Source organism: Nycticebus coucang, chromosome 16 (assembly GCF_027406575.1).
Source record: "Nycticebus coucang isolate mNycCou1 chromosome 16, mNycCou1.pri, whole genome shotgun sequence".
Taxonomy (NCBI): domain Eukaryota; kingdom Metazoa; phylum Chordata; class Mammalia; order Primates; family Lorisidae; genus Nycticebus; species Nycticebus coucang.
Window position 1 is genome coordinate 62926909 of NC_069795.1, and position 19973 is coordinate 62946881.

Below are 19973 nucleotides of genomic sequence, written 5' to 3' on the forward strand. Positions count from 1 at the left end.
GACATCTTGTTTTGAACATTATGCCTGAATGTGATATATGTTTAACAAACAGTATTTAATAGTATCTATTTTTAATTTCACATGTCAGAACATTTTACTGAGTTATTGCTTTGTGGGAGTGAGGGAATGGGCAAGTGAGAAATACGCTCCTTGAAGGCAGGGATACTTGAATCTGTTCATGTAACAGTTTCACCATTGATCATAGTTTTCTATCCAAGAAACTGATGCTGTGGAATTTATATACTAAATACAACATTTTGTTACGCTTTAACACATTGAATTTTCACACTCCATATTGCACAGTTTTACTTATAAAAAATTTGAAGGGAAAGTAATCTATGATTTCTAGAAATGCTATAGAAAATGTTGACAAACAAGCATATTTAACTGATAAAATTTTAATTCCATTCCCAGTTTAAGTGTTTACCCTAGTGTTTATCTTCACTATTTCTTTTTCAGGAATGCCTTTGTTTTGACGTAAGATCAAAACAGAAGGGGGTGTGTGTGTGTGTGTATTCTTATAAAATTTTATTCTGGTAGGGACAAATTTTCTCTGATTCCATTAATCCATTCTGCCATTTGTAATTTTGCTGTACTTCTTTACACTTTGATTCTCACTTTTGTTTGCACATTTCCCTATAGTCTGCCTGAGTGATTTTTATGAACTTTTTCATTAATGACCTCATGTTTGCCTTTATTCTTAACCTTTTGGTCTATTAATTTAAAAATAAATAGCACTGTAAGGTATATATAAATATAAAAATGTTTGCCCTTGAAAGTCTTTCTTCTTGTAATGTTGGATAATTCATTACACCAATAAAAGCAACAAGGACCGAAATGTTTTCTGTCTCTATATTTTGTCATTCTTAGCAGAGTGGCAGACTGCTGGAATTGGCCCTCCTCAAGGCCCCGATATAGCTGCCACTGTTCCAGCCTTTTCATGCAGATGTTCAAATCCCAAGGAATAAAGAGCGTTATTTCTCATAGCCTATATCTTTTAATAGAGCAAAGCTCCCCAGTACTGTATTAGAACTATACTCTATAAATATACCCTGTAATAAGGTAATGTTACCAACTGGAATTCTACTTATTCTGTAACTGTTTGAGCAAGCATGAAAATATTAAGTAGATTTAATACCTTTCTCTGAGAAGGTAAACTATGTATTAAAATAAGTAATTGATTGTAATCTAACTAGATTCTTCATCTTTTAAAAATCTATGATTTCTAAGATAGTCTTTAATCAGTTAGACGCAATGTGCTTTTTCAAGTGTTAACATTAAAATAATGTTCATTATCAGTGAAACACCACAGGAGTAGGCATGTGAATACATATTGCCTTGGAACATCAGTATTTAGCTTTTATGTCATCTAAGACTCTGGTAGGAAAAAGAATTATTTCTGGAATAACAAAATTATCAGGTGTATTAATCAGCAATTATAAAAATGGAAAGAAGAATTTTCCTCTAGTGTTATTTGCCACTGCAGTGTTCTGCAGTGCCTGTGGGGGAGAGACTGATGACTCATTAGCTCAGATGGTTCCTTGTGCTGTCTTCTTTCTGGATTTTTCCTCTTTTACAGAAAGGGTTTTTGTTGTGTTTTGTTTTGTTATTTACAAATCTTTCATAAATATAGGGGTAAAAAAACCCTATAATTTATGATTAAAGGGGAATCTTAGTTGGAATTTGTATTTACTTTTTATTTTTAAACAAGGTAGGAGTCAAATAGCAAAAGACAAGATTTTTATATAATCATTGAGTGGATGTTTCTGAATGCAGCCATGTATACCACATTGTTTTCATGAAAGCATGTAGTAGGCACTCATGATTTTATTTTTTAAATATCGAGAATAGCTGTATATTGTCTTAGGAAGGAGTTATTAAACAGCCTATCAAATTATTTTATGTAGCATTAAATCATATAATTTGGACCTTATGTAGATTTGGGTTAAGACTAACTTCAATATAATCTAACTTGCAATATAATTTCGCTTATTGAAAGTCAGTGTTTTAGGACTTTTTTCTTTTTTAACATTTTCAAAGGCCTGTACTTTTTCACCTAGAGCCATAAGCATTTAATGAGGAAGCAGAAGATTTTAGTGGAGTATTTTTACTTGGACTATTTTCATTGAGAATAAGTAAGTTAACAAATTGTCACATTGTATGGCTATGATTATCAAAATGCTATATGCTTAGCCCTGTTCAGTTGTCAAGTCACTATAACATGCATACCTCATGAATAATTTTTATTTATAGGGAAGAAGCACTTTCAAATTTTCTTAAAGAACAGATATTGTATGTGATGAGAGTAGAGTGCAAAACTTCTTTGAATTTAAGAGACTATGCAAGAGCATATGAAGAAATTTCACTGCTTACAGTAAACTGATACAGCATTGTGTTCTTGTCCATATTCTAGGGTGGTGGTTCAATGTGAAGGAGAGGTTACCTATTCTTTTTGGTGTTTAATTTGTTTTCTGCAATTGGGATGTTTTGGTGAAAGGTGAAAGCTTGAGAGGTACAATAGAAACTCTTGTATCAGGGGTTTTAAGTAATTTATTACTTTGCTATTTTTTAATTATAATAATTACTATTAGTAAATTATTTACTATTTTAACTAATGGAAGTTAAAAATTTTAGTGCTCTAAGAGGACCTTACCTCAGACCAATTCTGGAAGTTTCTTGCAGTATTTCAGGCTCCAACTCAAAAGGTTGGAGCTGGAAAATCCTGAACCTAGGAAAATATTTTACGGCTCTTACCAGAAAAGAGTACTTTAGAAATTAAACAGGTTTTTAAGAGACTATAACTGGTATTGGAAGGCTTTATCTAAGATTTATGTTGAAGGATGAGGAGCAAGTTCCTTGTAAAAGCTAAGGTTTTGATTGTTTGCAGACGGGACTGCTGAATGAGTTGTTTGACTTAGCCTGAGCATTGCCCTATCCTCTATATGACTTGCTGTTCTAAACTCTTTTATATCCCCTTTCCTCTTTTACGGAATAACTAATTACAAGGCAACTAAGAAAATAGGCCCCAAATGTGGTGATTAAAGTGTGAGTTCAGTTATCCAGCGAGTGACAATTCAGATTTTTTTATTATTTGAGTATTTTGGGTTCTCCACAAGCAGATTCCAAGGAGTTTGGTGTATAAGGTATTTATTAGGGATCAATACATGTGAAACGGATGGGGTGGAAACCGAGTTGAGCAGAGGATGTCAGAACACAATACAAGTCCAGCAGTGCCTCAGCTGCCCTACTAGGGTAGATGTGTAGTGAGTATTGCTTGCGAGAGTGTCCTACATCAGGCTGAGATGGCTGGGCATTGCTTTATGCATTGCTTTGCTTGGCCAGCAGATGCAGGCTGCTCTGAAGAGGGTGTGCATGTGGGCAAGGCAGCTCTGCCTCGGAACCAGACCCTGAAGGGCTAACAGCTATTAGCTATGTATGTACTGACCACAGTCCCCGTCTTTCCTTCCAGGAAGTCTGGGGGCTGCATCTCCATATCTAACTAAGTGTCCTAATGTTATCTTCCTTCAGTATCTTACAGTTGTCCTTTTGACCATTTCTGTCATTGTGCTTCCAGTAGAAGGACTGAAGGATTATATAGCAATCATAGCAAGTTGGCTAAATGGCAAAAAGATTTGGTAGAAAAGAGACTTCCACAGAATTGTACATTTAACAAAAAAGGATCCTGAGATCATCTGCTACAACTTTTGTCTTAAGGCAGAGAATATTTTATTGTCTTCTGTATCAAATAAGATTATTTAAATGCAAATTGTAGAAACCACCCTACTCAAGAAAGCAGGATAGTATAGAACTTAAAGAACATAGGCTTTGGATCAGACTGCCTGGTTCAAATACCACCTTTACCACTCGCTGGTTTTGTGATTTTAGGTCATTACTTGAACTCTCCCTTCTTTTCATTTCCCTATTTATAACAGTGAGGTGGTGTTAGAGAATATAAAATCATTCAGCAACTGTTCCCTGAATGCTTATTTTCTTTGCCCTCTTCAGGCTTACCTTTTAGGGAGGATGCAGGCAGTAAATAGGTAAATTGAAAAGAAAATGTTTATTTTTTCAGCTAGTTATAAATGCTATGAAGAAAAGAAGTTAAGAGAATTGAGAATGACAGTGGTAGGAAGGGGACTCTTTTATGTGGGATGGAAATATCTGAGCAGAGACCTAAATGGTGAGAAGAATGAAACATGGAAAGATCTGAGGAAAGAACATTCCAGGCAGAGGCACAGCAAGTAAAAAGATGTGTGTTGCTTGGGCGGCACCTGTGGCTCAGTGAGTAGGGCGCCGACCCCATATACCGAGGGTGGTGAGTTCAAACCTGGCCCCGGGCCAAACTGCAACAAAAAATAGCCGGGCATTGTGGTGGGCGCCTGTGGTCCCAGTTACTGGGGAGGCTGAGGCAAGAGAATCGCCTAAGCCCAGGAGCTGGAGGTTGCTGTGAGCTGTGACGCCACGACACTCTACCAAGGGCAATAAAGCGAAACTCTATCTCTACAAAAAAAAAAAAAAAAGATCTGTGTTGCTCTACCAGAGGTTAAAATTGAAATATGTTAAAACATCAAAAGTGGACAGAAGTGATTGTAATTTTACACTTTAATAACTGGTATTGTTAGGCCAGGCACAGTGGCTCACACCTGTAACCCTAGCACTTAAAAATGCCTTTAGAAACTTGAAATCATTGATAGTAGCGATATACTTTTAGGTTTTTTAAAAATTTAAAATACATAAAGAAAATAAATTTATTTTATGCTCCCTAATGCGACACATTTCAAGTGCAATTACAACTTTTTATTAAAAAAAAAGAAATAAGAACAGACGCTGTTTTGCCTGATGAACTTTCTTGAGCACCTTCCTGATTCCCCCAGGTGATTTTAGCCATCTGTAGGGAAACTTCACTATATACTCTAATATCTCCTTGAAGTCTCAGCTTAACCTCTTCTAAGTCACTCCCATCCTCACCAAGTCTAGGTTAGATGCTGTTACTTTATGCTCTTCTAAATCAACCTGTACTGCTTTTGTGTATCATAACTACCTATTTGTCTTTTTATCCCACCATGCCAGAATGTCCTAGAGGGAAAGATTGTGTTCTACTCCATTATATTTCCTATCTATATTATAGTAGCTGGCACATCATTGATGCTTTTAAAAAATCTTTATTTTTAGAAAATAAAGTTATATTAATAGTGAAATATACATCAGAGCTAAGGAAAAAACTAAATGACTAGATTTTGGTTCAAATAACAAGAAGATAAGAGTACATTAGATGGGGCCAGGCACGGTATCTCTTGCCTTAATCCTAGAACTCTGAAGGCCAAGGTGGATTGCCTGAGCTCAGGAGTTCAAGACCAGCCTGAGCAAGAGCGACACCCTGTCTGTAAAAATACCCACGTTTTATGGTAGGTGCCTGTAGTCCCAGCTACTTGGGAGGCTGAGGCCAGAGGATCGCTTGTGCCCAAAGGTTTGAGGTTGCTGTGAGCTATGACATCACAGCACTCTACCAAGGGCGACAAAATGACACTCTGTTTCAAAAAACAAAATACATTAGACACTTTTTAGAAATTAAGCAATCTGTGCTTGCATTAACAAAATACACTAATTACTTTTCTATTAGATGTACTGTTAAGTCCCTCACAACAACCCAATTAGATTTTCCAGATGAAACTGAAGCTCAAAACAATGAAAGAATTTTTTTGGTTCAAGGACACATAAATTTAAACTCATTCTATGTGACTCAAAGCGTTGATCTCTGTCTCAATAAAAAGAAGCATTCAGAATAGATGAGGTAGTACTCTTCAGTTCTTAGACACACAACATCAAGAATGTTGTTTTCATCTTATTTGCACTATTTTAAAAGAAATGTTGCCATCATGAAAAGGGTAGCCTCAGGAGTGAAGGATCTAAAAAAGACTATTCCTTGAGGGACAGTTAAAGGCAGTAACAGAGAATTTGCTTGGTTAAGGAGCATACTTACTCTGTGACCATAGTAGTTGGAGGAGACAGGACCAGAGGATAGAAGTTAACAGGGAAGTAGATTTAGGTTGGATGCAAGACTGAACTTTGTCAGAGGGGATCTCTTAAAAATAGAATGGCCTGGCTCCATGCCTGTATCTCAGTGGCTAGGATGCCAGCCACATACCCTGGAGGTGGTGGGTTCTAATTCAGCCCAGGCCTGCCAAACAACAATGACAACTGCAACCAAAAAAAAAAAAAAAAATAGAATAGCTTTTTCAAAATGGAGGGCCTTTTCAAATAGTAATATTACTGGTAAAATAAACTTAACCACAGCTCTTCCCCCACAGGGGAAGTTGATAGCATTATTCCTATTTTTCAAATGAAGGTATTAATAGATTTTGATTTGTGTAAGATGTCCTGCAGCATGTTGTTGGTAAACCAGAATGTAGTCCAAGTCTGCTGACTCAAGATCACATGCACTTTGCACATTGGCGGCAAATGACCATGTATCATGAATGCTAAGAGGAAATATATTTATTTTGGGCAGGAAGTTAAAGTGTACGATTATCAAGTTCTTCTCTGACTTTGAAAATCTTTTCTGCAAAGACTGAAATTTGTTAACTACTTTTTTTTTTTTTTTGAGACAGTCTCACTTTTTCACCCTCGGTAGAGTGCTGTTAGGTTACAGCTCACAGCAACCTCAAACTTCTGGGCTTAAGCAATTGTCTTGCTTCAGCCTTCCGAGTAGCTGGGACTACAGGCTCCTGCCACAACGCCCAGCTGTTTTTAGACATGGGGTCAGGCTTGTTTCGAACCTGTGAGCTCAGGCAATTCACCTGCTTTGGCTTCCCAGAGTGCTAGGATTACAGGTGGGAGCCACCACGCCTGGCCCTCTGTATGGTTTTAATCTTTGTTTTCACTCTTGGCTTTATCTTTTTTTTCTTTTATTATTACATATACATGTGTTTATTAGGTTTCCATTTTTTTGCCTTCACAAAATTAAAAATGCTTAAAATTTAATAACAGTAACAATGTTTAAGATAAGGACTAGAAACAAAAACCTCGTAAAGAATGAATGAACATGAGTACATTCAGAAAAGGAATCAGACAGTTGCTACATCAAAATATTAAGCGATGATAATAATAATGCAAAGAAAGTAACATTCACATTGTCAAATGAGAGTATGTGTATTATAGAATGCTTTGACTTTGAGATTCAGTATGGAGTCATCAGTTAAGTTCTTATTTTTTTTAAGTCTCAAAAAATAGACAACTAATATTTATAAATAAAAGTAAAAGATAATTTCGAAAAACAGATCATGCCAAATCTTGTAGACAATAGGAAAAGAAAAAATACTTCAAAATCAGTGGCTCAGGAAAGAATTAAAAACATTCCTCAACCCTGCCTCAGTTAATTCCAAAGCTCAGGGTTTGGCTTTCTTCTCCTTCTGTGTTCTTTCTAACTGGATTCAACTGGACTTGATTCATTCCCAAAACTTTCCAAACCTGGGCACAGTGGGTGGGCACCTATGGTCCTAGCTGTTCAGGAGGCTGGGACTGGAGGATACTTGGGGCTAGGAGTTCAAGACCAGCCTGGGCAACATAGTGAGACCCCCATCTCTAAAGAAAAATGTGTTTGTAATTAGCCAGGTATGGTGGCACTTGCCTGTAGTCCTAGCTACTTGAGAGGGTGAGGCAGGGGGATGGCATGAGCCCAAGAATTCAAAGTTGCAGTGAGCTACTCTGGTACTAGTGCATTCCAGCTTGGACACAGAGTTAGACCCAGTCTCATAGAAAAAATCTTTTTTTCATTTTAATTCCATTGATATTCAAGCCTTGTGTATTTTCAGAGCTTTTTCAACTTCTTGTTCTGTCTACATTCCATTCTCCACTTTAATCTGTTAGAATAACTGAACACCATTCTTTCTTATAACAGTTCTTCCTCAATCTTTAGTAATTTATTTTTGCTTGTAGGATAAAGTTCACTTGTTTTGTTGGTATTCAGTCAGTTCCAGACCCACAAATTAGAGCTTTTTACTTTTACATTCTTATTTCACTCTTTTATACTAATGCAAACCTTATACCAGTCAGGCTGGTCTGTTCACTATTCTGAATATTTTATCTCCATTCTTTTGTTATTGCCTCACCCGGAATGCCTTTGCTACCATTTCTTTCCTTGTTTATGCAAATTCTGCCTCATCATCAAGATGTCTTTCCTTGGGCCAGGTGAGGTGGCTTATGCCTATAATCCTAGCACTCTGGGAAGCTGAGGTGGGTGGACTGCCTGAGCTCACATGTTGGAGACTAGCCTCTGCCAGAGCAAGACCCCCATCTCTAAAAATAGCCAGTCCTCCACCCCCCCCCCAAAATGATGTCTTCCTGAAGTAATCTCTGAACTTTTTTTTTTTTTGAGACAGTCTCACAATGTCTCCCTCAATAGAGTGTGGTGGTATCATAGCTCACAGCAACCTCCAATTCTTGAGCTTAAGAGAATCTCTTGCCTCAGCCTGCCAAGTAGCTGGGACTACAGGCATCCGCCACAATGCCCAGCTGTTTGTTTGTTGCATTCCTATTTAGCTGGCCCGAGCTGGGTTTGAACCTACTAGCCTCGGTGTATGTGGCTGGTGCTGTAATCACTGTGCTATGGGCCCCAAGCCTAATCTCTGAACTTTTAACGTGTACATTACTTGGTACCTTATCACTTATGTATGAATTTTCCTTTATGGTTTTTGGGGGACATTGTTTAACTTTTTATTTGTACATGTCTTTTCTTTCCCTAATTAAATTATCAGTAATTATTAAGTTAGGCCAACAGTCAAAAGTAAGCTTTTACTTTGGAATCTGTCACCTATTTTTTATAAAGTAAGAGGTTGAACTGAATTTTTTAAACTGTTTTTTGTTCTAGAAATAGAAAAAAAAGGGAAAACTTCCCCAGATAAATTTTAAAGGTAGATAACAAATCAAAACTTTTAAAAATGTAAAGACCAGGAACAGTAGCTCATGCCTGTAATCCTAGCACTCTGGGAGACTGAGACGGGTGGATTGCTTGAGCTCACAGGTTTGAGACGTACCTGAGCCAGAGCGAGACCCCTGGGCTGGTGCCTGTAGTCCAGCTACTCGGGAGGCTGGGGCAAGAGAATTGCTTAAGCCCAGGAGTTTGAGGTTGCTGTGAGCTATGATGAGAAGGCACTCTATAGAGGACAACAAAGTGACACTCTCAAAAAAAAAAAAAGTAAAATTTATAATTTGTTCCATTGTGAAAAGTGATGTGGTGAAATATAAAATAAGGAAGGAGGGAATATGTTATAATTTTAAATAGATGGGCAGAGAAGCCTCAGAAGGAAGTGTATGTAGAAGCAGAGAAGAGTACTCCTTGAAGAGAGAACAACCTGGACAAAGGCTCTAAAGCAGAATGTGCCTGTGCTTTTGATAAACGGCAGAGTCCAGTTTTATATACAGAATGATTAAGAGGAAGAGTAGTTGGAGAGGAAATCGGAGACATAATTGGGGAGAGGGGGTTGTTGTAGGGCCAGATGATTATTGGAAAGACTTAATGTTTTTTATTATACATACATTTTTGTATGTCCTATGAAATACCTGAGAATCGACTGAATATAGAGATATAATTCATTTATTATAATGTATAACCACAGGGAATTCAGGAATGAGGTAATTTAACTAAACTCTAAGAATTTTATATTATACTTTACTTTGAAGAGGTGTAATGACTAAGAATACACCAAGGATGAGAGCTGACTGCCTGTATTGGTTCTTTTGCTGTAGAGCTTGTGATTATAACTTAATTTTTTTAATCATAGGTAAATTAACATGATGGATTTTTCCAAGCTACCCAAAATAATTGATGAAGATAAAGAAAGCACATTTGGTTATGTGCATGGAGTCTCAGGACCTGGTAAGTAATGCGTGATAATCTCACCTATAAGGATTCCTCAGCTGGGCATGGTGACACATGTCCTGCTACCTGGGGGAGCGGAGGCAGGAACATGGCTTGAGCACAGCAGTTTAAGGCTGTGTTGAGCACCGATCACACTTATGAATAGGCACGGCACTCCAGCCTGAACAACATAGGGAGACCTTCTCTCTAAAGAAAAAAAGAGTAAAGATTTCTAACTTTGATTAATGTTTCAAAATAGAAATACACAGGTTTCTGTTTACCTGCATAAATTCTGTTTGTCCTTAAAAGATCTTATGAGGGCTTATCTATCATTGATCGTATGAATTTGATAGTTATTGAAGTGCTGTAATGTCTTACTTATGTGAATGTGTAACCAGTGTTCAGAGTTTCATATATATTTCTTAATTTTTTTTTTTTTTTGAGACAGAGTCTCACTATCTTACCCTCAGTAGAGTGCTATGTCGTCACAACTCACAGCAACCTCAAACCCTTGGCCTTAAGCGATTCTCTTGCCTCAGCCTCCCAAATAGCTGGGACTACAGGCAGCCACCACAACACCCGGCTATTTTTTATTGCAATTGTCATTGTTGTTTAGCTGGGTTTGAACCCGCCAGCCTTGATGTGTGTGGCTGGCACCATAACCACTGTGCTATGGGCGCCGAGCCATATTTCTTAATTTTTTTTTATTAAATTTGAGGTAAAAATAATCTATGAAGTTTATAGCTCAGTATGTAATACTTTGCGCATAATAGGAGTTCAGTAAATATCTGTTAATTGGCTTTGAACTTTAATAATTGACTTCAGTGCATTTCTCAGTGATGCTCTTCGCATTTAGAAATCTTTCTTAGTGGTTATTTCAGTGGGAAAGAAGTCTGATGACCTGAGACTGATAATGGAAAGCAGCTTTAAACTTTATGTCCTCCCTGCCAGAACTGAGAGTACTGCTTTTTAAATAATAAATCTCATTCCAGTATTCATTTTATTATTGAACACTCCCATTACAAAATGTGATTCATAGTTTACCTAAGTAAAACCTGCATTGAATTATTGCCCTTAGTACCATAGAAATTCATTTTTCTTTTATGTCTTTTTATAAGCCTCACACTAATAGTCTTTTTGTTGTTGTTCTAATCACAGTGGAAGTAATAACACTACTTTGGTGTTTATGTAAATGAAAACTGTCCATCAATGTTCCTCTTTTTTTGTCTCCAAGAACTTGGTGTTTGACCTTAAACTCGTTGGCAAGCAATAAAAAAAGTTATACATTTCACTGTTTTCATTCTCTTTTGCCATGTAGAGAAACAAATTATCCCCACTAATTATAAGGGTTGTTAAGACAGACAGGCTAGACCCAACAACTTCTAGAGAAAAGACAAAAGGACAAAGACTTTAGGTAAAAATACTCTGAAAATATGTAGTAAAGTGCTCCTAGAACCAAGTTTTAATTCTTAAGTACTTAATAAGATAATGAGAAAGGGCATCCTTTTGGCTTATGAAATATGATTTTAAAATTCCAAAATTTCTATAATTTCAGTACATTTTAATTATTCTTAAATAGTAAGTATTAAGGTAAATATTTATGGAATAAATAAATCTTCATTGTTCTGGCTTGGCTTCTGTAGCTCAGCAGCTAAGGCCCCAGGCACATATACGCTAGAGCTGGCCGGTTCAAATCCAGCCCGGGCCTGCCAAACAACAATGACAACTGCAACCAAAAAATAGCCAGGCATTGTGGCTGGTGCCTATAGACCCAGTTACTTGGGAGGCTGAGGCAAGAGAATGGCGTAAGCCAGGAGTTTGAGGTTGCTGTGAGCTATGACACCACGACACTCTACCTAGGGTGACATAGTGAGACTCTGTCTCAAAAAAAAAGGAAAGAAAGAAAAGAAAATATGAGAGGCATATCATTGGGTTTATTGGATATTTTAATAATCTGTAACTATTCGCAGAGCACTTGAGAGTTAAGTCGTTAAAACAGTCTTTTGTTCTCTTCAGTGGTTACAGCCTGTGACATGGCAGGTGCAGCCATGTATGAGCTGGTGAGAGTGGGCCATAGCGAGTTGGTTGGAGAGATTATTCGATTGGAAGGTGACATGGCCACTATTCAGGTGTATGAAGAAACATGTATCCTTTTTGGTTCAGTTTCTATATGTCAGAATTAAGGGATTTAAGCCAAAGGTAGAAGCAGCAACAATGCTATTCCAAGCATAAAATTCTCGAGAAGACACTGGATTTATCAGTATTTTATTAAAGAAGGGGAGAAAGGTACTAGGATTTAGTGCTTTTATTTTAAGAGGTTAATATTTTTAGAACTTTTGTTCTTACTGTTTTAGTAGTTCACAAACTTCAAGGGGAACCAATTGGAATTTTTCTTCAAAGGGCCACATAGAAGAAAACATAAGCAAAATAACAATATTGATTTGTTGTGTGGTTAAAATTCTCTAGTGATTTTTGTTTAAAATAGTAAATCCATAAATAAGTCAGTCACCACTCTGTCTTTATTCTGAATGACATGTTATATTACAGCTTTAGCACTTTCTTATTTGGTTATCATAATTTTGGCTTTTAAACATAGTATTTATTTTCAATTTTCTATGAAAAATAAACGAAGGATTAAGCCTTGTGAGGAAGCATTATTTCTTTGGGGGGCTTATGCATATCTTACTTAGATTGATGCGCAGATTGGCATTGATTCTTCAGGTATGTAATCAAGATTTATTTGGACAACTTTTTTGCCATTCTAAAACACAAGCTTTTGCAGGTCACTAGTCTCTTTGTAGAAGTACTAGTTGCTAATTTAAAACAAAATCATCTGAAAAAATTTAAATAAAATTGTCTTTGTAGCCATGAAATCATGACTAACAGTTTTCTTCTATTACTTTATCTTTTATTTAATCTTTAACATGGTTTAAAGACCACGTAAAATGTATACCATGACAGTCCTCTATATTTCTGTCATTTTGTATCCAATCAGTTACCAAAACACATGTGGGCATGTGCACAACCACTTTTATTGGTTCCTTTTTTTGTAGCCTTCCAGTTTCTTAATTTACATATATGAACAAATACTAACATATTTTTCCTTCCCTTTTTTCCACAAGATAGCATATTATATGCATTGTCTTGCATCTTAGTTTTTATACTTAAAAATGTGTTTTAAAAAAGTTATAGAAAATGCATACTGTGCTTATATAATAAATGTAGTAAAATATTAATAGTATAATCTAGATAGTAGAGATGAGGAATTCACTGTGAAATTGTCTCAACTTTATTATAGTTTTGAAAATTTTTGTAATCAAATGTTGGACTTTAAAATGTACATTTTATACCTAGATAGCCTTGACTCAACCTGTACAAAAACAAAGTATATAAACAAAGCATGTACATCCCCTAACATTCTGAAATTTAAAAAAAGAAAATGCATATTTTATAGATCTTTCTTAAGCAATTCATAGATGTTCCTATTGTTTTTTTATATCTATATAAAATTCCATTGTGTAAATTTACCATTATCACTCTATCATAGGATAGAAATTTTGGTTGTCTCTTTGCTGTTATAAATAGTGCTGTGGTGTAACTATAGTATGAATTCATAAAAGTGGGATTCTTAGGTCAAGGCTTATCCATTGTTAAATTTTGATAGATATTGCTAAATGGCTCGCATTGTAAGTTTTACTGATTTTACTCATATTAAAAAATATATGAGAACAAAATGAATTCAATATGATTATTTGCAGGTTTTATTCTTTTCCTTTTGAGAACAGATTACTTAATTCTTAAAATTTCAAGTTTTTGTTTAAGTAGTAATGCCCTTGTTAGAGAACTGATTTTCCTCAGTAGTAGATTTGTAACAATGTTGATGAGAGGGTTTTGCTTTTATTTTTAACCTGTGGTTCCCAAACTGTGTGCAGAGGCACACTGGACAGCTTAAGCAAACTCATGATGCCCAGGAGGATATTTAAATTTTTGAGGTAACATAACAATATTAGACATTTTATCAGGCACTATGTGAACTAGTACCCCGCTTATAAGGTTGGAAAATTGCACAGAGCCTGACAGGCACATGCATCCCATTTGTAAGAATTGTGGTTATTTTGGACTGAAATTAATATTCTTTTTCTTTTAACTTCTATGTATCATTTTTTCAAACTACTACTCAGTTGTTAGGACTTACTTGTATTAAGTCCAACAGCTTAACTGTTATTGCTGTATAGGAATATTACTGATTTCTATACATTGATTTTATAACCTGAGACTTTACTGAATGTATTACTTCCAGGACTCTGTTGGTGGTTCTTTGGGGTTTTCTAGATACAAGATCAGATCATTAGCAAACAGCAATAGTTTGACTACTTCTTTCCCCATTTTGACATAAGTACATGTATGTAAGAAATGTAATTGTTAGATACATCGTTTGTTCTGAGATACTGAAAACATTACTAAAACACTAAGGATGCTGTGAACTGGTAAAATTTGGAAACCTCTGTTTTAGCTTTTTGAATGTCACTTCCCTGTTAAACTGTGGTATTTCCTGTTAATAGTATCTTAAACTTTCATAGTGAGTTTTCCTTAGCTACTGTTTTTAGCTGGTGTGTCTGTTGGAGATCCTGTTCTTCGCACTGGTAAACCCCTCTCAGTAGAGCTTGGTCCTGGCATTATGGGAGCCATTTTTGATGGTATTCAAAGACCTTTGTCAGATATCAGCAGTCAGACCCAAAGCATCTACATCCCCAGAGGAGTAAATGTGTCTGCTCTTAGCAGAGATATCAAATGGGATTTTACACCTTCCAAAAACCTGCGGGTATGTCTGTGTGACCAAGAATTTCTGAAATTGGTGAACAAATATAAAATGAATGTTTAGTGAACTATTTTGTTTTCTTGGTCTAAACAAAAATATATTGGAGAAGCATAGTTTAAATTTGTCCTTAAATCTACTAGTAGGATTTTATAACCAATATGTTCCATTGATAAATAAGGAAGATAATTTAAATTATAGCAGTAAAGGTGAGTCTACTTGACGTTTATTTGGACATTAAACAGCAAATACTTTTGTTCTCTAGGTTGGTAGTCATATCACTGGTGGAGATATTTATGGTATTGTCAATGAGAACTCACTTATCAGACACAAAATTATGTTGCCCCCACGAAATAGAGGAACTGTAACTTACATTGCTCCACCTGGGAATTATGATGCCTCTGTAAGTATCATTTCAATTTTATTCTGCAGAGTGGCCTTATTTATATACGATAGTTGCCCAGTTTTATTGCATTAAATACTTAAAGAATGGATATTTAATGTATAGGTTTTGACTAACTCCCAGAATTATTTTTTTCTTTGTTTGTTTTTAATTTGAACTTGGAAATACAAAAAGTAGAACATACCATTTCTTTGTAAAGAAATGTAACATTTTTCTATCTTCTTACCATTTTTCTGTCTTCTTACCTGATGTTAACATTTCTTTAAAATCCTGACTCTAGTACTTACATAATGGATTATGTGAATTCTTTTTTTTTTTTTTTGAGACAGAGTCTCACTTTGTTGCCCTTGGTAGAGTGCCATGGCATCATAGGTCACAGCAACCTCAAACTCTTGGGCTAAAGCGATTCTCTTGCGTTAGCCTCCCAAGTAGCTGGGACTACAGGTGCCCGCCACAATGCCCAGCTATTTTTAGAGATGGGTTCTTGCTTTAGCTCAGGCTGGTCTTGAACCTGTGAGCTCAGGGCAATCCACCTGCCTCAGCCTCCCAGAGTGCTAGGATTACAGAAGTGAGCCACCATGCCTAGCAGATTATATGAATTCTTACTTTGGGTAAAACATTTAAAACTTAATCTTTTAATATTATTTATAGTCACATAATATCAAATAAAGTAGGCCATAATAGTCTTTATGGATATGAAGATATTGAGATCATTGTAGCATATAATTTTCTCCCAATAAAATATGATGAGAGAAAATACTTTTTTAGTCATTTCACAAGAATAAGGCAGTGCTCTATAACAAATAGAAAACAAGAGTTAAGATTAGGATGCAGGGCATTCAATTGGACTCATTCACTAGCTTAAAGACTCACTCACTCTAAATAGAGGAACCACGTTAAAGCAGACAATTCAAATGCATGTATCAACAAAATTACAGATTTTTAAAGGGCCGTGAAATTTGGAGTTTGTGAATAGTTGAAACCATGTCTGTTCACAAGTGTTAATGTATTATCGTTACCTTTTTTCTTTTATATATATTTAATTTAAATACTTAAAAATATTCAACTTTGGGCACATGGCTCACTCCTATAATCTTAGTACTCTGGGAGGCCAAGGTGGGTGGATCCCTTGAGCTCAAGAATTGGTTGGGTGTTATCGCAGGCACCTGTAGCCCCAGCTACTCGGGAGGAGACTGAGGCAAGAGCCCAAGAGTTTGAGGTTGCTGTGAGCTATGACACAATAGCACTCTACCCAGGGCAACAAACTGAAACTGTCTTAAAAAAAAAAAAACTCAACTTTATTATACATTTTAGGGTTTTATAGGATTCTTAGCAAATAGGCGGTTTTCCTTGAAGCAATTTAAGGATCATTATAAGCAAACAAAACAGAATGAAAAGTAAATTATGAAAGCTTTCACTTCTCTCCTCTCCCGGTCCCAAGAACATCTTGTTGCACATCCTTTAAGACTTCTTCCTGTGTATTTACATGTAATTTATTTAGCTACTCCTTTTATGCTTGATATACTTCTTTCAAAAAGACTATTTTTTAATCATTAAAAAAGTAATAAATGCACCTGGTTAAAAAGTATTTAGGACCCTATATAAAGATTTATAATAAAAAGTGTAGGCTCTGCACCCATAGCACAGTGGTTATGGCACCAGCCACATACACCGAGGGTGGTGGGTTCGAACCTGCCCAGGCCAGCTAAACAACTGCAACAAAAAAATAGCTAGGCATTGTGGTAGGTGCCTGTAGTCCCAGCTACTTGGGAAGCCAAGGCAAGAGAATGGCTTAAGCTCATGAGTTTGAGGTTGCTGTGAGATGTGACGCAACTGAGGGGTACATAGTGAGACTCTGTCTCAAAAAAAAAAAGAAGCATTAATCTCCTTACTCACATGTACCATCTTCCTACCCCCAAGAGTAATCTGAAGTTACTTTTATTTTAGAGAAAGAACCATTTGCAAATTTAACTGTACTTAAAATTTTACTATATTCTTTTCTTCTTTTTTTTTTTTTTTGGAAACAGAGTCTCACTTTGTCACCCTCAGTGGAGTGCCTTAGTGTCACAGCTCACAGCAACCTCAAACTCTTGGGCTCAATCAATCCTCTTGCCTCAGTTTTTCATTTTTTGGTTGAGACGGGGTCTCACTTTTGCTCAGGCTGGTCTAGAACTTGTGAGCTCAAGCAATCCACCTATCTCGGCCTCCCAAAGTGCTAGGATTACAGGCATGAGCCACCACGCCCAGCCTTCTTTTCTTTTTTTTGAGACAGAGTCTCACAAGGCTCTAGTCAGCCTAGCTCACAGCAACCTCAAAGTCCTGGATTCAAATGATCTTCCTTTCTCAGCCTTCCAAGTAGCTGGGAATACAGGCTCCCACTATAATGCATGGCTATTTTTTCTATTTTTAGTAGAGATGGAGTCTTACTCAAGTGATCTTCAGTCTCCCCGAGGGCTAGGATTATAGGCTTGAGCCACTGCCCCTGGCCTTTAAAATCTTACTGTGTTTTTATAGGATGTCGTCTTAGAACTTGAATTTGAAGGTATCAAGGAGAAATTCAACATGGTCCAGGTATGGCCTGTACGTCAAGTTCGGCCTGTCACTGAGAAACTGCCAGCTAATCATCCTCTGTTGACTGGCCAGAGAGTCCTTGATGCCCTTTTTCCGTAAGTTTGAGATGTGTCTCATAGTTTTCCTTCAGAGTTATTATATATGCTTATCTTTTCATTATTTTTGTAGATAAAGGTTTTATGTGTTTAATACTATAACAAATTTTATATACAATGATAATGATGGATTAATTATGTTTAACTTTTGCCAGTACTTAAAGTAAAACTGTAAAAGATTTATTTTTTTCACAGTTGTAAGCAGAAAGCATATTTCTGAAACTTTTTGAAAAAATAAAATTTTCAGAAGAAATCTGTACCCATACAACATAGCTGTCTTTAAGTTATCCTAGAATTTGTGTCACTATAAATTGATGACTTCTAAAATCAGATTGGCTCTCTGTGCTACCCAGCTAATCTTTCTTAATTTGAAGCCTGCTCTTTTCCATTTTCTTCAACTGCTTAAAAACCTTCTTTTTCTTAAAGTCTCAGCCTTTTCCAAACAAATTACTTCATTTAATTCACAGAAAAAACTGAAGCTGTGAAGTGAGAACTCTCTCTTATTTTTTTTTTTTTTTTTTTTTGTGGTTTTTGGCCGGGGCTGGGTTTGAACCCGCCACCTCCGGCATATGGGACCGGCGCCCTACTCCTTGAGCTACAGGTGCCGCCCGTGAAGTGAGAACTCTCAATCTCTGACTACCAAACCCATACATGTACACTCTTAATGTAGTATCTTGCACTTCAGACTTGTTCTCTGAATGTTACTCTTTCATTAAGATCTCTATCTTATCTTAGCTTATCAATCAGCACATCCTGTTTGTATATTTTTCATTATCCAGCTTAAACTTAATAGTCTATCATTCTTTTTTTTTTGAGATACAGAGTCCCACTTTGTTGAGTACTGTGGCATCATAGCTCACAGCAATGTCAAACTCTTGGATTTAAGTAATTCTCTTGCCTCAGCCTCCCGAGCAGCTGGCATTACAGACGCCTGCCACAATACCCAGCTATTTTTAGAGACAGGGTCTCGCTCTTGCTCAGGCTGATCTGGAACTCCTGAGCTCAAGCAATCCACCTACCTCAGCCTCCCAGAGTGCTGGGATTACAGGCGTGAGCCACCACATCCAGCCCTTATCATTATTATGAATATTTGCTAATATAATATATTTTCTTGTTCCTTTGTGTTTTATCACACTACCTAGCAAAATTCCAACTATGAGTCAGTCCGCTATCTCCTTTTCTCATGCCTACACACAGCCTTCTGAGATAATCAAATAATCAATGCAAACTGGCAGCTAACTGTACTATGGTATAGCAGTCCTGCATTTTCCTAGTTATCATTTTCCCGTATTCTCAGTAGTTATTTGAGATTGCTCTGCTTTCCTCAAATCTTTAGCTCTACCTTTCTTTCTTTTTCTTTCTCAACAAATTACCATGCTAGATCTTTCACGGAGAAATTAGAGGCCATGGGATTTAGAATCTTTCAGTTCCCTGCAACTAGACTCACTTAACACACATTTCTATTCATCCATACTTCCTTTCCTCTTTCTGAAGCATAACCCACCTCATGTCTCTCCATGGACCTCCTTCTAGTCTACCTTTTATCCCTTTCCACTTACCACTATTTTTTTCTTTATCTTCACAGCCAAACCTCTTGAAGGAATAAATTCTGTGTCTCCACTTCTCCCACCCTAACTGCCCTTGACTTTAACATACCCTTAATTACCCTAACTAATTTTATCAGTCACTCCCTTAGTGATAAATTGAGGAAGTAGGTTTTAGTATTCTTTTAATCTCTACAGCTTTGAATATTGCTTTCTACTTCTTCCTTTAGGCATCCTCTTTCTTGTTAGCTTCTGTCTACAAATTGGAGCCTCCACACTACAGTGGTCTGTCTAAAACAGATATCTCATCCTGTATTGTTTTGTTTGAAACTATTAAAGTGCTCTTCATTGCTCATGAAACAAATATACAATTTTAAACTCCTTACAAAGTCACCTGGGCTCTGGCCATTGCTTCCTTTCCATTGTTGTCTTAGCTACTTAACTGCCCTCCTGGCATAGTGAAGGACCTTTAATTCCTCAAGCAGTGGCCTCTTTTATCCCTGGCCTCTGGACATGCTGTTCTATCTACTTGGAATGTTATTTCCCTTCATCTGTTTCCTTTCAGGTCTTATCTACTATCTGGAAGAATTTCATAACCCCAGTCCAATCCACTCAGGTTTTGCGCTCCTTCTTTGTACTCTCGCAGGATCCTGGATATTTTCTGTGATAGCACTTTTCATACAAGATT

The 19973-nt window shown here is 36.6% G+C and overlaps 1 protein-coding gene across 1 annotated transcript in view; it reads left to right on the plus strand.

The window, feature by feature from the left end:
• The window catches only part of ATP6V1A (ATPase H+ transporting V1 subunit A), a 57571-nt gene that overhangs the window by 18066 nt on the left and 19532 nt on the right, over window positions 1-19973 (plus strand). Inside the window, exons 2-6 of the mRNA XM_053564207.1 lie at window positions 9780-9874; window positions 11873-12001; window positions 14464-14678; window positions 14938-15075; window positions 17590-17741. Coding sequence (XP_053420182.1) covers window positions 9790-9874; window positions 11873-12001; window positions 14464-14678; window positions 14938-15075; window positions 17590-17741 — 719 coding nt within the window. The 5' untranslated portion in view covers window positions 9780-9789. The remainder of the gene's footprint in view (window positions 1-9779; window positions 9875-11872; window positions 12002-14463; window positions 14679-14937; window positions 15076-17589; window positions 17742-19973) is intronic.